This window comes from Planococcus citri, chromosome 4, assembly GCF_950023065.1.
Source record: "Planococcus citri chromosome 4, ihPlaCitr1.1, whole genome shotgun sequence".
Lineage (NCBI taxonomy): Eukaryota > Metazoa > Arthropoda > Insecta > Hemiptera > Pseudococcidae > Planococcus > Planococcus citri.
In genome coordinates, this window is record NC_088680.1 from 67,447,143 (window position 1) to 67,460,555 (window position 13,413).

General features: G+C 31.4%; 1 protein-coding gene across 5 annotated transcripts in view; it reads right to left on the reverse strand.

Annotated features, from left to right (window-relative positions):
- Window positions 1–481: 481 nt before the first annotated feature.
- Window positions 482–13,413, reverse strand: part of MESK2 (misexpression suppressor of KSR 2) — an 87,726-nt gene continuing 74,794 nt past the window's right edge. The window contains exons 8-12 of one of the 5 annotated variants that reach the window (XR_010558505.1): window positions 13,129–13,401; window positions 7,065–7,149; window positions 6,479–6,586; window positions 5,658–5,832; window positions 482–1,292 (exon numbers count right to left, since the gene is read on the reverse strand). Coding sequence is in view for 2 of the 5 variants with exons in the window: in XM_065362528.1 (XP_065218600.1) it covers window positions 1,207–1,292; window positions 5,785–5,832; window positions 7,065–7,149; window positions 13,129–13,401 (492 nt within the window). In the remaining 3 variants the exon portion in view is untranslated. The remainder of the gene's footprint in view (window positions 1,293–5,657; window positions 5,833–6,478; window positions 6,587–7,064; window positions 7,150–13,128; window positions 13,402–13,413) is intronic. The other 4 variants (XR_010558506.1, XR_010558507.1, XM_065362528.1 and 1 more) reach the window with 4 other exon arrangements.

A 13,413-nucleotide genomic window follows, 5' to 3' on the forward strand; every position in this document is an offset into this window, starting at 1 on the left:
AAAACCCTCGACGAGAACGAGTAACAACTCTAAAACAAAAGCGCAAAGGTCTATGATGAATTGATTTGGCTTACGACTTTGAAAATATTCTAAATAAAAATGTCAAGTTTAAGAAAATAATGTGCCTATCTGAATAATTCAATTTTTGAAAATCGATGCAATGTACAATTAACAATAAGAGTATACCTACCTACCTACCTACCTACCTACCTACGTCTTATAAATTGGAAAAAATTTCCATTTGAATAAAACAGGAATTTTAATGCTACATAGAAAAGTAAAATTCTACTTTCGCTAATAACATTTCCAGAACCAGAATCCATCTATTTGGTAAGTACCCAGCGTACCTAATTAGTGAATATTTTCAAAATCTGAGCGGAGGGCCGATTCACTTTTTAGATTTATAACCGGAGGTACGTACTTTTTCCTTCTCAATTCATTAATAAATCCAGTTAGTGGAGAAAATATTGAAACACATACGAAGCATTTTTGTTTTGGTATATTTATAAAATATAAATATATAATACATTTAAAAAGCTGACTATAAAAAGATTCTATTACAAATGAATGAATCCGCGTTATTCGCGCGTTCTCTAACGAATACAAATACGTCGTTTATAATTTATAGTACACATACACATGAACAGCTTATCGTAGGGGTAGTAGGGGGGGAGGGGAAAAATGATTGATTGTAATTTAATTTTAAAATGTCATGTTTTTCAATATTTAGTAATAAACGTAGACAAACGTAGGTAGGTAAAGTTCGTCGTAAAATTTTGAAACAAAAAAAAAAAAAATAGTAAAACACGTGTGTTTTTGAAGCGTTTGATAAAATAACATTTTACAAATAATGCATCTTCGGTCGTTAAAATAATATAAATAATTATAATAAATTATCTATTATCAAAACGTAGGTATGGTTTTTATTTATAATTATTCGTATAAATAACAAGGTAAAAATTCGTATAATTTTAAAGGTATAATAGCTTAATAAGTGAACGTTTGTTTAAAAATATTAAAATTCGTTTAAATTACATACATGCGTATATTTTGGTACAATGAATATTTTTTTTTTTAAATTTCAAAGTTTTGTCAATTCGTAGACGCGATTACGTATACTGGGTTTTCGCTCATTTAGTTTTTATCAACATGATAGGTAACCTATATTTCTATATAAACGTGTAATGCTCGATTGTTTGCCATTTTTTAGCAAGTAACTATTTTAGAAATTGGATTTTCTGTTATGCGAAGCATCCACATTGCGTTTTTAATGTCATCTTGGTAAGAAAAAGCTGTAACATAAATCGATTGAACGTTTAGTATTTTTTTTGAAAAGGATATATGTAGGTACTTAAATATTACTACTTTAGAGAGTAAAATATTTGAATACTAATACTAGTCACTGGTCTAGGTGTATATTTTATATTTTTATATTATTTACTTTTTTTTTTTTTTTTTTTTTTTTTGTAAATTCGTATACGTTAAGATAAAACGAATAAATATAGACACGAACATGCCATAAAGGTAGTATAGGTAGGTATATACTTCGATAAAAAAAAATATTATTTATGTAAATAACCATTCTATACAATGATGAAATCGGCGATTAAAGGCAAAAACGCCAAATACAACAAAAAACAAAAACTATAATACCGCAAAAATTACGATTGCGCCACAAAACTTGATGAGATGACGTTACGTAAATATAATATAATGTATGATTTCTAGTACATTACTACTGTCATGTACAAAAAAAAAAAATAACAAAAAAATAACAAAAAAAAACATTCAAAATAGCAACACCATAAAAAAATGTAAGTAGAGATACATCGAACAACGTTTTTTCCACATTTAAAAATGCGAAACAAAAAATATATTATCCTAAATTTTCAAATACACTTTCCAAAATATTGTAAAAGCGTTTTAAACAAAACATAAAGCCAAAGCAAGTATAATTTTCGACGTTTACTGTGTCTCTCCTCGTCAGTTCAGTTCGGTTTCGACCTTTTTGATTTTTTAGGGGTTGGAAATTTTTTCAAAGTCGTCAATCATTTTTAAAAAATCAAAGATCAAAGATTATGATTTTTTGAAAATTTTGTGAAACAGGTTTTCTGACACTAAAATTTTAATTAAAATTGAAAAATTGAATGATCAAGTTGTTTTTGTTGTTTTTTGCCATTCAAAAATCGACTTTTGGGTTATTCTCATGCTCAAATGAAAATTTTTGTTATGAAAGAACTTTCTTTAATTTTTATGGAGGGGGAGGGGAAGGGGATACAGACAGAGGAAGTTTACCCTTTTCAAAATTTTTATTTTATACCGAGTTCTGGAAAATTTTTCATCTGGTATTTTCAACAATTTTTATCAACTTTTTTATGTACAATGTTTGTGGGATGTTTTCGATTTAGGGGGGGGGGGAATTGATCAATTGGACTGTACTTTTTTCCACGTTTAGGAAGAATTTTTAATATATTTTGCATAAGTTTTGCAATCTTTGTAGACTGAATATTATATTTTTATGAATATTTTTGTAGTTTGTAAATTATTTTGGTAAATTTTATTCCATTTTCCTGCACTTCAAATGATTTATCAGGATTTTGAAAACTTCTGTGATATTTCAATAAATGAATTTTTACACGTGACATATAATTCATCAAATTTTATAATTTTTTCTTGCATTGTAGAAAAGTTGTGTTTCTTGTGCTTTTATTTTATAATTTTTTCTTGCATTGTAGAAAAATTGTGTTTCTTTTGCTTTTTTTGTAATTTTTTTTATGATACGCTGATGCCATTAAAAAGAATTTCTTTTTATGTATTTTTGAGTAATTTTTGAAATTTTTTCGGAAAACTCAGGATTTCATTCAATTTTAAGTGATTTTTTTATAATTAGAATTGGGATTTATATTTCCCCTCTCCCGCCCCTCCCTCTCCTGTCAGAAAATAGTAAAAGTATAAATTTTTATGATGGATTTTTTGTTTAATGAATATTATGAGAAAATTATCACTCAAAAATTTTAGAAAAATATCTTCAAGGTTCATTGAAAAATATTTTTCTTGAATTCGAGAACAAAAAAATAGAAAAAAATAAAATAAATTAAACAATGGGGAACGAAGAAAGGTAGGGGAAGGGGGGTTAACATTTTCAACTCCAATTTTTTTCCAATACGAAAAATTTTACAAAAATGATCAATTTTGAGAATTTTTTCAACTTGAATCAAAATTTATTAAATGAAATTGGAATTTTGACCACTGAAGAGGTCAATTGTTTGAAAAATGTGTCAACTCCAATTTTTTTCTATTCTTCTGAACCGCTGAAACGCAATTTTAGCTATTTTTTCTTCAAAAATAAAAAGTTTTCAAGTACTGAAATTTTTTCAAACCCAACCAGAATTTTAATTTGCTCAAAAAAATGTTTTTTTTTTTTTAAATAAAATATTTCAACTGAAATTTTTTTTGATTTTTTTTGACTAAAAATGGCATTTTTTGAAGGAAAAGCAACAATTGTTTTTCCCAAGAAAATCGTTAATTTTGAAAATTTTTTGATTCGGTTCTGTAACTTCCGGATTTTTTACACTAAAAGTGCCATTTTTTTGAAAAAAAAAAACAAAACAAAAAAATGCTTCGAATTGTAATTTTTTTGAATTTAATGAGTTTTTTTCAAAAGAAACTGAAATTTTGACCACTTGGAGGGAAGGGAGGGAGTCATTTGTTCGAAAAATACGTCAACTTTTATTTTTCAATTTTTTTTACTAATCAAAGTACATTTTTCTCATTTTTGATGAAATCAAAAATTTTTCAAAATAAATTTTTTTTACTCTGAATGAATTTTTTCAAATTAAACTGAAAACTTTGACAGTTGAGGACGTCTTGATCATTTAAATAATGTATTTCAATTGTTATTTATTCACGAAAAAACGTAAATTTTGAAAATTATTCATTTCAACTTGGATTTTTTGAAATGAAACCTAAATTTTGGTAACACAGAAAATCAGTTACATTCAAAAAATGTGAAAACTTTAATTTTTCAACTCAAAACACCAGTTTTTGAAACAAAAAACAAAAAGGAGTATCAATTTGGAAAATTTTTCAACTCTACTCTGATTTTTTGTGAATGAAACTGAAATTTTTCACCTCTCAAAAGGTCAGTTCGAAATACGACTTGCTTCATTTTTTAAAAACAAAAACAATTTTTTTTTTCAAAAAAAAGTTTTTAATTTTATTTTCCAACATTTTTTTTATTTTTTGACTTACACCCCCATTTCTATTTAAAAACAAGATGCTTCTAGAGCGAACAACAATTTAAAAAAAAATTTCGGCTCTTCTTGAATTTTTCCAATTTTTCCAAATAAAACTGAAATTATGACAACTCAGAAAATGAATTTATTTTAATTTATGTTTCAACTTTCAAGTATAATTTCTACACTTTGCTCAATTTTGTTGACCAAAGGACAGAAAAATTCCCCAAAAAGTGCATATTTTGACTCTACTCGAAATTTTTTACCACTGAAAACGTCCATTTTTGGAAAAATGTTTAAATTCTGATCAAAATTACTTTTTTTATGTATTGAAAAACACAATCAGAATTTCTAAAAAGTTGCCTTGAAATTTAAGGAAGATCCGAGGGGAGGGGGGAGGGGTAGGTCTAAACTCGATTGAATTGACTCAGAATGACCTTTTTCTATCTCGATCGCTCGTGTGTGTGAAAAAATGTGACGGTAGCCTCTTCGCGCAGACGTACCCAAAAAAAAAACATTAAAAAAAAATCAAAACGAACAAAAAAAACAAATAATAAAAAAAATAACGTCCACAATAACAAAGTGATAATCAGTTTATACGAAACGCGCAACACAAGTGATTTTGCATTTTATATCGTTCGAGTGTGTGAGCTATATAGATACCTATTTGTAAGAAAAAAAAAAGGAAAATTATACGAAAAAAAAAGAAAAAGAAAAGAAAAAAAAGTCAAAAAAATTAAAAAAAAAAAATTATTCCGTACGTGAATTTTTTATGAACGTACTTCGAAGAGTGTCCATTTTTTAGATCTTTTTTTCCGGCGCTTCCTAAATTTCCTTAACGTGTGAATGAACAATACGTAATTAAAACATTTAAAAACGCAGAACACATATCAACTTATTGATTAAAAATACACATACAATAAATTATGAGGTTTTTTTTTAAAAAAAAAATGCATATATAAAAATGATGATGATATTCCTACAAAAAAATCCAATACATTATTCAATAATGATCGATATTATTTGTATAAAGAGTAGGCTCCGGCCAAATGAAAAGTGGTGGGGGTGAGTTTTGATTTGTGAATTTGATTTCGAGGTGAATTTTTCGAGCAATTAACTTCAAACATTTTGTTATTAAAATTATTAGTATGAATTAATTATTTTTTTATTTTTTTTAAATATCATTGAAAAATAATTTTAAAAAATAAAAAAAATGATAAAAATAATAACATCCCCTTTAACAATGCTCTTTGAATTTTGAACCATTAATACTCAAAAATTTAACTCACTTCCCACCTTTTCACCTTCTCCAAGTCCATCTCCCCCTCCTCCCCTCCACATCCTCATCAATTTATCCGTTCGTTTGGCCAGAGCCTCGGGTGAATATATGAGAAAAGCTTTTAAGCGAACAAAATGACTTACATTGCAGCGGCGGCAAATGAGCTGGGAAGAAGCAACGACAGGGGCACATCGGGTGCTGTATTAATGTAATACAGCCAAGCATATGCGTTTTATTTTTGACTGAATCATGATTTCTAACTACATTTACCTTCGAGAGATGACGCTGACATAAATTTTGGACGGCCAACTTTTACCGCTTCATAAAAGAAAATATAAATCGATTAAAAAATTAACCAAACAGAAACAAAACTATTTTAAAAATAAAATACGGGTTGATGAAAGAGAAGAAAAAAAATAAAAATAAAAAACTGCGTATAAATCGCTAAAAAAAAAAAAAAAGCTCTGCTATTGAACAGAAAAAAATAAAAGAGAAAGAGAAACAGAGAGGCGTCAAGAATAATGAAAATTCTCCCTTTTTTTCCCCCGATATAATTATACAGAAACAATGAAGCGTTCGTACATTAACGAGGAAAAAAATAAAATACTGAATTGTCTATACATATCGGCCAGCAGACTGATCGAAAATTGATACGTTATTACGGCGCATTCAACGGCTATATAAATTAGATCTATACAACTACTGTCAATTATAGTATTATGCCTACCATAATATACGTATGTACGCCACACACCGTATACCATATAAATTATTATGTAGTATATACGATGGGTGTATGATCGTATATATCTATACGTAGTATCAATCGAACGACGATGGAAACTAATCAACTATTAACAAGCTCATATTTTTCGGTATAGAAAAACAGACAAAAAAAAACGAAAAAAAAATCATAAAGAAAACAAAAAAAAAACGTGTATTATGGAAAAAAGTTGACGCGTACTAAATCGAGTCACACATAATCGCTGCATGTTGCGAGGCTTTTTTGACAGTAGTTGAACGACGTGTGTAATTTATTTGGCTTTCCTCACTGAGCATAACTTGTTATTATCTGAACAAAAATGAAAATCAGAAATTTAATTGCATTACCTAATTGTTACAATGCGCCTAGGATTGTTTTTTTTTTCAATATTTTATACTCTACGCTACGTATCTATACAATGATTTGGTTTTCGAAACAAGGGCCTTTGATAGTGTAATTTTTTGAGGTTTGGATGAGAATTTATTATTTCAATTTTTTTTTCTATCATCAAAGAGTAAAATTTTCCATTGTTGAAAGAATTGAACTTATGTTCGAAGTGCTACCTAATAATTTTTTTGCAAATTTTTTTTTTATCACGAGAATAGTGTTATAGGTGTAATTTCCTGACTGGTATAAATTTACATTTATGTACATTTTGATAAGTATAACCATTTTACATCAAGAGCGATGAGAGTATGCCACTTCATTGTTTGTTGCAAAATATATAGTTTATAGGAAAGAGCGAGAAGGAAAAAAATTCTAACGTGGAAGTAAAATATCTACTTACCATAACCTAAACCTTGTAAAAATAAACGTAAAGCTTCGCAAACTTTATGAGGTTGTTCTTCCAATACCATACCACAGTCGGAAATCTGAAAATTTAAAATTCATTTTAAATTATTTCAAGAAAAAAGAGTATGTCTATTTATATGGAAAAAATATATTTGGAATTATGATCCTTTTCAAAATTGTAGTTATATGTTAGGTTGAAAAATTGGCCTGAAGTGGGAAAATCTTTGGTACAAAGATTTCTTGATTGGGAAAAGGGGCATAAGTATAAAAAATCCGTTTCATTAATTTTAGGTATGTTTGGTTTTTTTTTTTTTAAATTTGTGTCAAAATTTCAAAAGGATATCTGAGTTGGAAATCATTTCAGTGACAACTTGCTCAAATTATGTTTTTATTGGACTTAATTTGACGTTGAATTGGGGTATTTGGAGGTGGTTGACTGTGGCTAAATTTTTCCAATGTGTCTGACAGTCTTTCCAATCCAGAAGGTCAGGAAAAGTTTGTCTTTTTGCCTATGGATCATTTAAATTCAATAAAAGGTCCTTTTTCCCCAAAGGCCCTTCTTTTTTCCAAATTTTTAAATAATTCTGCCATTTAATCAAAAGCAAGCGAAAAATGAAAACTCAATTTTTCAGAATTTTTCCTTTTTTTTATACAGATAAAGATTATGAAATGATTTACACTGGGAAAGACACACACAAACTAGTTGTGGGTACAGGGTGTCCAGAAATATCGAGTACCCCTAAAAAAGTTTTCTACTAAATACTTTGGTTGGTCACAGTGAATGATAATAATGATAGCACATGTTTAGTTATTGGACTGGAGTGATAACATTCCACCAATCATATGTAGGTATCTATTTCACGTTGCCAACCTATATTTTTAATGAAAAACTTTTTAGGGGTACTCGGTATTTCTGGGCACCCTGTATATTAATACATACTAGAATCAGCAATAAAATCAGTGCCATAATTCCAGAATCAGAGAGGATAATATTTGTGAGATTGGAGGTAAAGCCGAAACCAATTGTGATAATTCAAGTTTATGCGCCAACAGCAGAAAGTAGTACAGCAGAAATCAACAACTTCTACAATGACCTAGAAGAAGTGATGAGCTGCTTGAAAAACAATCATGTTGTGTTTTTGATGGGAGACTTCAATGCTAAAGTCAGGAATGATCATGGCAGCCAAGTTGCAGGGAGGTATGCACTTGAAGAGCAGAATGAAAGAGGTGAAATGCGCGTAGGGTTTGCAGAAAGACACAATCTAAAGATTATGAATACATGTGGGTCAGTCCCAGAGATTGAGTCAGAAACCAGATAGACTACATAGGGTAAGGTTGCCCAAATTGTACCACTTTGGTTTTTTCAGCCTGGACCACGCTCTAATTATTTTTTGGGAACCATTCGTGCACCAAATGGTACCTTTGTCTTTTGCCTACATTTGCGCACAAAAATGAAAATTGCATCTCAAGTAGCAAATGTGCTATTTGAATCCATGCAAAGGTCTCAAAATGGTACGATTTAGGGACCTAGTTGCTGAAATCATACCACCAGTTTCTCAAATTGTACCTGTGAATGAAATTGATAAAAATAAAGCTCTGTGACCTCCCACTACCTCAAAATCAAATTTTAAGTTTCCCTATGTTGTAACAACCAAAATCGTGATTCCAAAATTATTTGTTGATTTTTCCGATTTTTCAGGGCATTCGCAAAGTTTTTCCAATAATATTTGGCCGCGCTTGTTTTTTGATTTTTGTTTTTATGCTCGGAAAGGGCATGAGTGGATAAGATGGGTGATTTTGCCTTTTGCTTCTAGTGTAACAAAATCTTAGGGGTAGGTAAGTACCATTGAGGCATGTTCACTGACGAAGTTTCAGTCCTCAATTGTGAGTGGTCCTTGAGTAATGAGCTTTTTACTCAAAATGGTTTTTATTTTTTTTCTCTGGATTGGCTTGACCGATTTCTTTCAAACTTGAACCAACTTACAGATCATCAAAAGGGCTTTAATTGAAAAAATTGACAGCTCCCCCCCACCATTTTCCCCCCTTCAAATATCAAAATCAAACTTTCAACCCCTTCCTTACCTAAGAACCCCAAGAGGTAAACTTTTTAAACCAACATTTTTAGATGCGTTTTTAACCCTAGAATAACATATATTTTGCTCAAAATTTTATTTCATTGGGCACATGGTCAAAAATGAGAAAAAGTGGGGGTGCTTAATGATTTTTATAGAGTAATAATGAGAACAACAGAATAAGGATGAAGTTATTGACGTGATTCTTCCCATACTATTATTGTTTATACCAATATTTGACGATAATCAGAGTGCCAAATCAGTCGGACCCTCATTTCAGCATCTGTGTTCCCCCCCCCTGCCCCCAATTTTGGGGGCCAGAACAAAACTAGCAATATGGGTGTCTTTTTCATCTAAATTGACCCTCCCGAACACGAATATGAACTTGAAATAACCTTATTGTCTACTGTTTAGATTTTTTCATTGTAGTTGAGGAAAGTTCAATCTAATTCACTTTATATTGCACTTATCCTCTATAAATATGGTATTCAGAAGAGTCTGATGGTTATTTCGAGTTCATATTCGTTTTCGGGAGGGTCAATTTATATGAAAAAGACACCCATATTGCTAGTTTTGTTCTGGCCCCCAAAATTGGGGGCAGGGGGGGAACACAGATGCTGAAATGAGGGTCCGACTGATTTGGCACTCTGATTATCTTCAAATATTGGTATAAACAATAATAGTATGGGAAGAATCACGTCAATAACTTCATCCTTATTCTGTTGTTCTCATTATTACTCTATAAAAATCATTAAGCACCCCCACTTTTTCTCATTTTTGACCATGTGCCCAATGAAATAAAATTTTGAGCAAAATATATGTTATTCTAGGGTTAAAAACGCATCTAAAAATGTTGGTTTAAAAAGTTTACCTCTTGGGGTTCTTAGGTAAGGAAGGGGTTGAAAGTTTGATTTTGATATTTGAAGGGGGGAAAATGGTGGGGGGAGCTGTCAATTTTTTCAATTAAAGCCCTTTTGATGATCTGTAAGTTGGTTCAAGTTTGAAAGAAATCGGTCAAGCCAATCCAGAGAAAAAAAATAAAAACCATTTTGAGTAAAAAGCTCATTACTCAAGGACCACTCACAATTGAGGTCTGAAACTTCGTCAGTGAACATGCCTCAATGGTACTTACCTACCCCTAAGATTTTGTTACACTAGGAGTAAAAGGCAAAATCACCCATCTTATCCACCCATGCCCTTTGTCGAATCACTCTTCATTCCTTTTCAATTCGTTATACGCGTTATACGTCAATGTATTTCAATTTTTCTTATTATAAATGTTCAATTTTTTCATGTAATTTTTCATATTTATTTCTTTATAAAAGAATTTATCTAATGACGATTTGTTGATTTTTTATCGTCATGTCTGTAACAATGTGACCATATAATGTCCCCCCCCCCCCGTTCCTTGACCTTCATTCCTTCATCTGATCCACTTTTTACAATGCCTCTAAAATGTCAAAGAAAGGTGAGCTTGGGTATTTCATCATATTTATGGCAGCACTCATTCAAACCAATTTTATTTTCACCATATTCCTCCAAAGAGTCCTTCCATATCTTCCAAAGACCATTTTCCATATTTTTGCTTCTTAACATTCTATGACATTACATCTGTATTGAAATCATGGTACAATTTGAATAACCATCAACAAGTACGATTTGAGCAACTCGCATTTTTTAACATCAATCTTCTCTCACTCAGGTTGATGATGATGAAATTTTTTCATAAATATCTCTAAATGTAGGTAATATTACATACTTTTGGGAGGATTGAATGTAACATAGATTTTCAAAATTGTTTGGTCGCATTTACCTTACATAACAGGTCAGTTTTTTTTAATGGAAGATACAATTTTTCTAAAAAAACGTGATTAAAAAAAAACAAATGATTCAATGTGCCTGATATTGGTATCAGAGAGCTTTAAATGAAAGCTAGTAACATATGTATTTTATCAGAATAAAGTGCTACCTGCAGATAGTTTCTGCAATAGAGGGGGTGGTACAATTTGAGCGCCGTTACAATTTTGGCAACTTCACCCTACTCATAAAAGAAAGATTCAAGAACACAGTGAAGAACTGCCATATATATCCTGGTGCTGACTGTAACTCTGACCATAAGCTATTGGCTGCAAAATGTCAGATAGTCATGAAGAGCCAGAAGAAGAGCAAAGAATGATACCATAACTTGACATTGGGAAAATAAAATCAAAGCACGCCCAAAATAAATTCCAAGAAGAACTGGAAAAACAAAAGGAAGACAAGTCAGAAGAAAAACAAGGTATTGAAGAAATGTGGCAAAAATGGAAGCAAAAGGTTAAAACAGCAGTAGAAAAGTCTATTCCACTCAAAGAAAAAAGAAAACACAAACCATGGATGACTCAAAAGATACTGGATCTGATTGGAAGGATGAAGAAAAGCAGACAGAAGTACTGAATACAAAGCACTAAATAACGAGATCATGGGAATGTGCAGAATGGCCAAAAATAAATGGTATGAGAAGTGCCGAGAAATAGAAGAATTGGAGAAAAGGCACAACTCTAGAGAAATGCATACCAAAGTGAAGCAGATGATGGCCACCCACAAGAAAAGGAGAAGTGGAATAGCATATATGCGAAGAAAAGATGGAAAGTACGAGTGTGTTAACAATCAAGAAACAGAAGAGGTCTGGATCAGCTACATACAAGAACTATATGTAGATGACACATGTCCAGCTCAAATGGAAATTTCATCCAAGGAGGACGCACGACAAATTGAAATGTGGGAGCTGAGAAACGCGGGGAAGATAGCCATAAACCACAAGGCAGTGGGGGAAGATCTCATACCAGTAGACTTGATTAAACATCCAACCCCAGAGTACAAAAAGGAGCTGCTGAAGATTATAAATGAAATATACGATGAAGGTATGCTGCCTAAGGACTTCATAGCAGTAAACTTTGTACCAATACCAAAGAAGAACAACTTGCAAAAATGCTCCGAATATAGAACCTTCTCATTAATGAGCCATGCTGCTACGCACTGAAGCTACATACTAATATCCATCATAAATGCCAGAATTGAAAAGAAGATAGATGAAAATCTAAGCAAAACACAATAAGGCTTTGTAGCGAAAAAAGGGACGAGAGAAGCAAATTGCCCTGCTGAAAGTGATCATTCAAAGAGCACTGAATGCAAACAGGGAAATCATTGCTTGCTTTGTCGATTATGAGAAAGCATTTTATCATGTCAACCATGAGAGAATGTTGGAGATCCTGAAGAAATACAATATTGATGAGTGATGACAAAGACCTGCGGATAATCAAGAACCTGTACTGGGAGCAAAGCACAAACATCAAGTTTGGAACTGAGTACTCAGAGAACGGATGTGGTATAAAGAAAGATGTGAGACAAGCAAATCTAAAGCATATTATTTTGTTTTGGCTTCATTATGATGCATTTTAGGTCCTTTAGGGAGAGAGAAGGAGCCATTGAAATTCAGGTCAAAATATTTTTAAAAAATGTGCTTGTGTAAATTTTCGCCTTTGCTTGCTCTCTTTGACCCAAAAACCTAAAGTGAACATCAGGGAACAAATTGATGATTACCTGGGAACTCATTTTTATTTTTTTATTTTACAATTTAGGTCTTTCCAACAGGGAAGGCCAATTACATGTAAAGAGGATATTTGGTGGCCAAAATTTTTTAAAATAGTGAAAATTTAGGTATTAGGTAGTAGGTACCTTATTCAAGAATTTGTTTAGCTAAAAAATTGGAAGTACAAATACTTGAAAAATCAGTATTTCAGCAGTTTTTGTACATTTTGGCCCTTTTGAAGGGGTTATGTGCCTTTGGTCTTGCAAGAATTTCACAAGATTTCTCAATCAGAATTTTCTATTTTGAGCATTTTTAAATAATACCCCCTGCATTTCCCATACTTGGAGAAATTTTAGAAAAATAATCTGTCCTCCATTTTTAATGGTATCGATTCGTGTAATACTTAAAAAAATTCTCACCTTCATCCAAGAAGAATTTGTAGGATCTAGTCTACCGTTTAGGGTGACGGTATCATCGACATGGGGCGAGTAAGCGCCGGTAATATTCATAATGGGCATAGCTAAAGTCGCGTTGCTATCTCTCCTGCGAGTAGTGTCCATATCACGGGTAATATTTAAATCACTTCTTCTGACGTAGCTGTCGATAAATAAGGCCAAATTGACCGGATTCACGCATTTTTCAAAATAATTACGGTACACCTGGACTAGATCGTAGTTACGTTGCTCGGTACCCTGTTTAAAAAA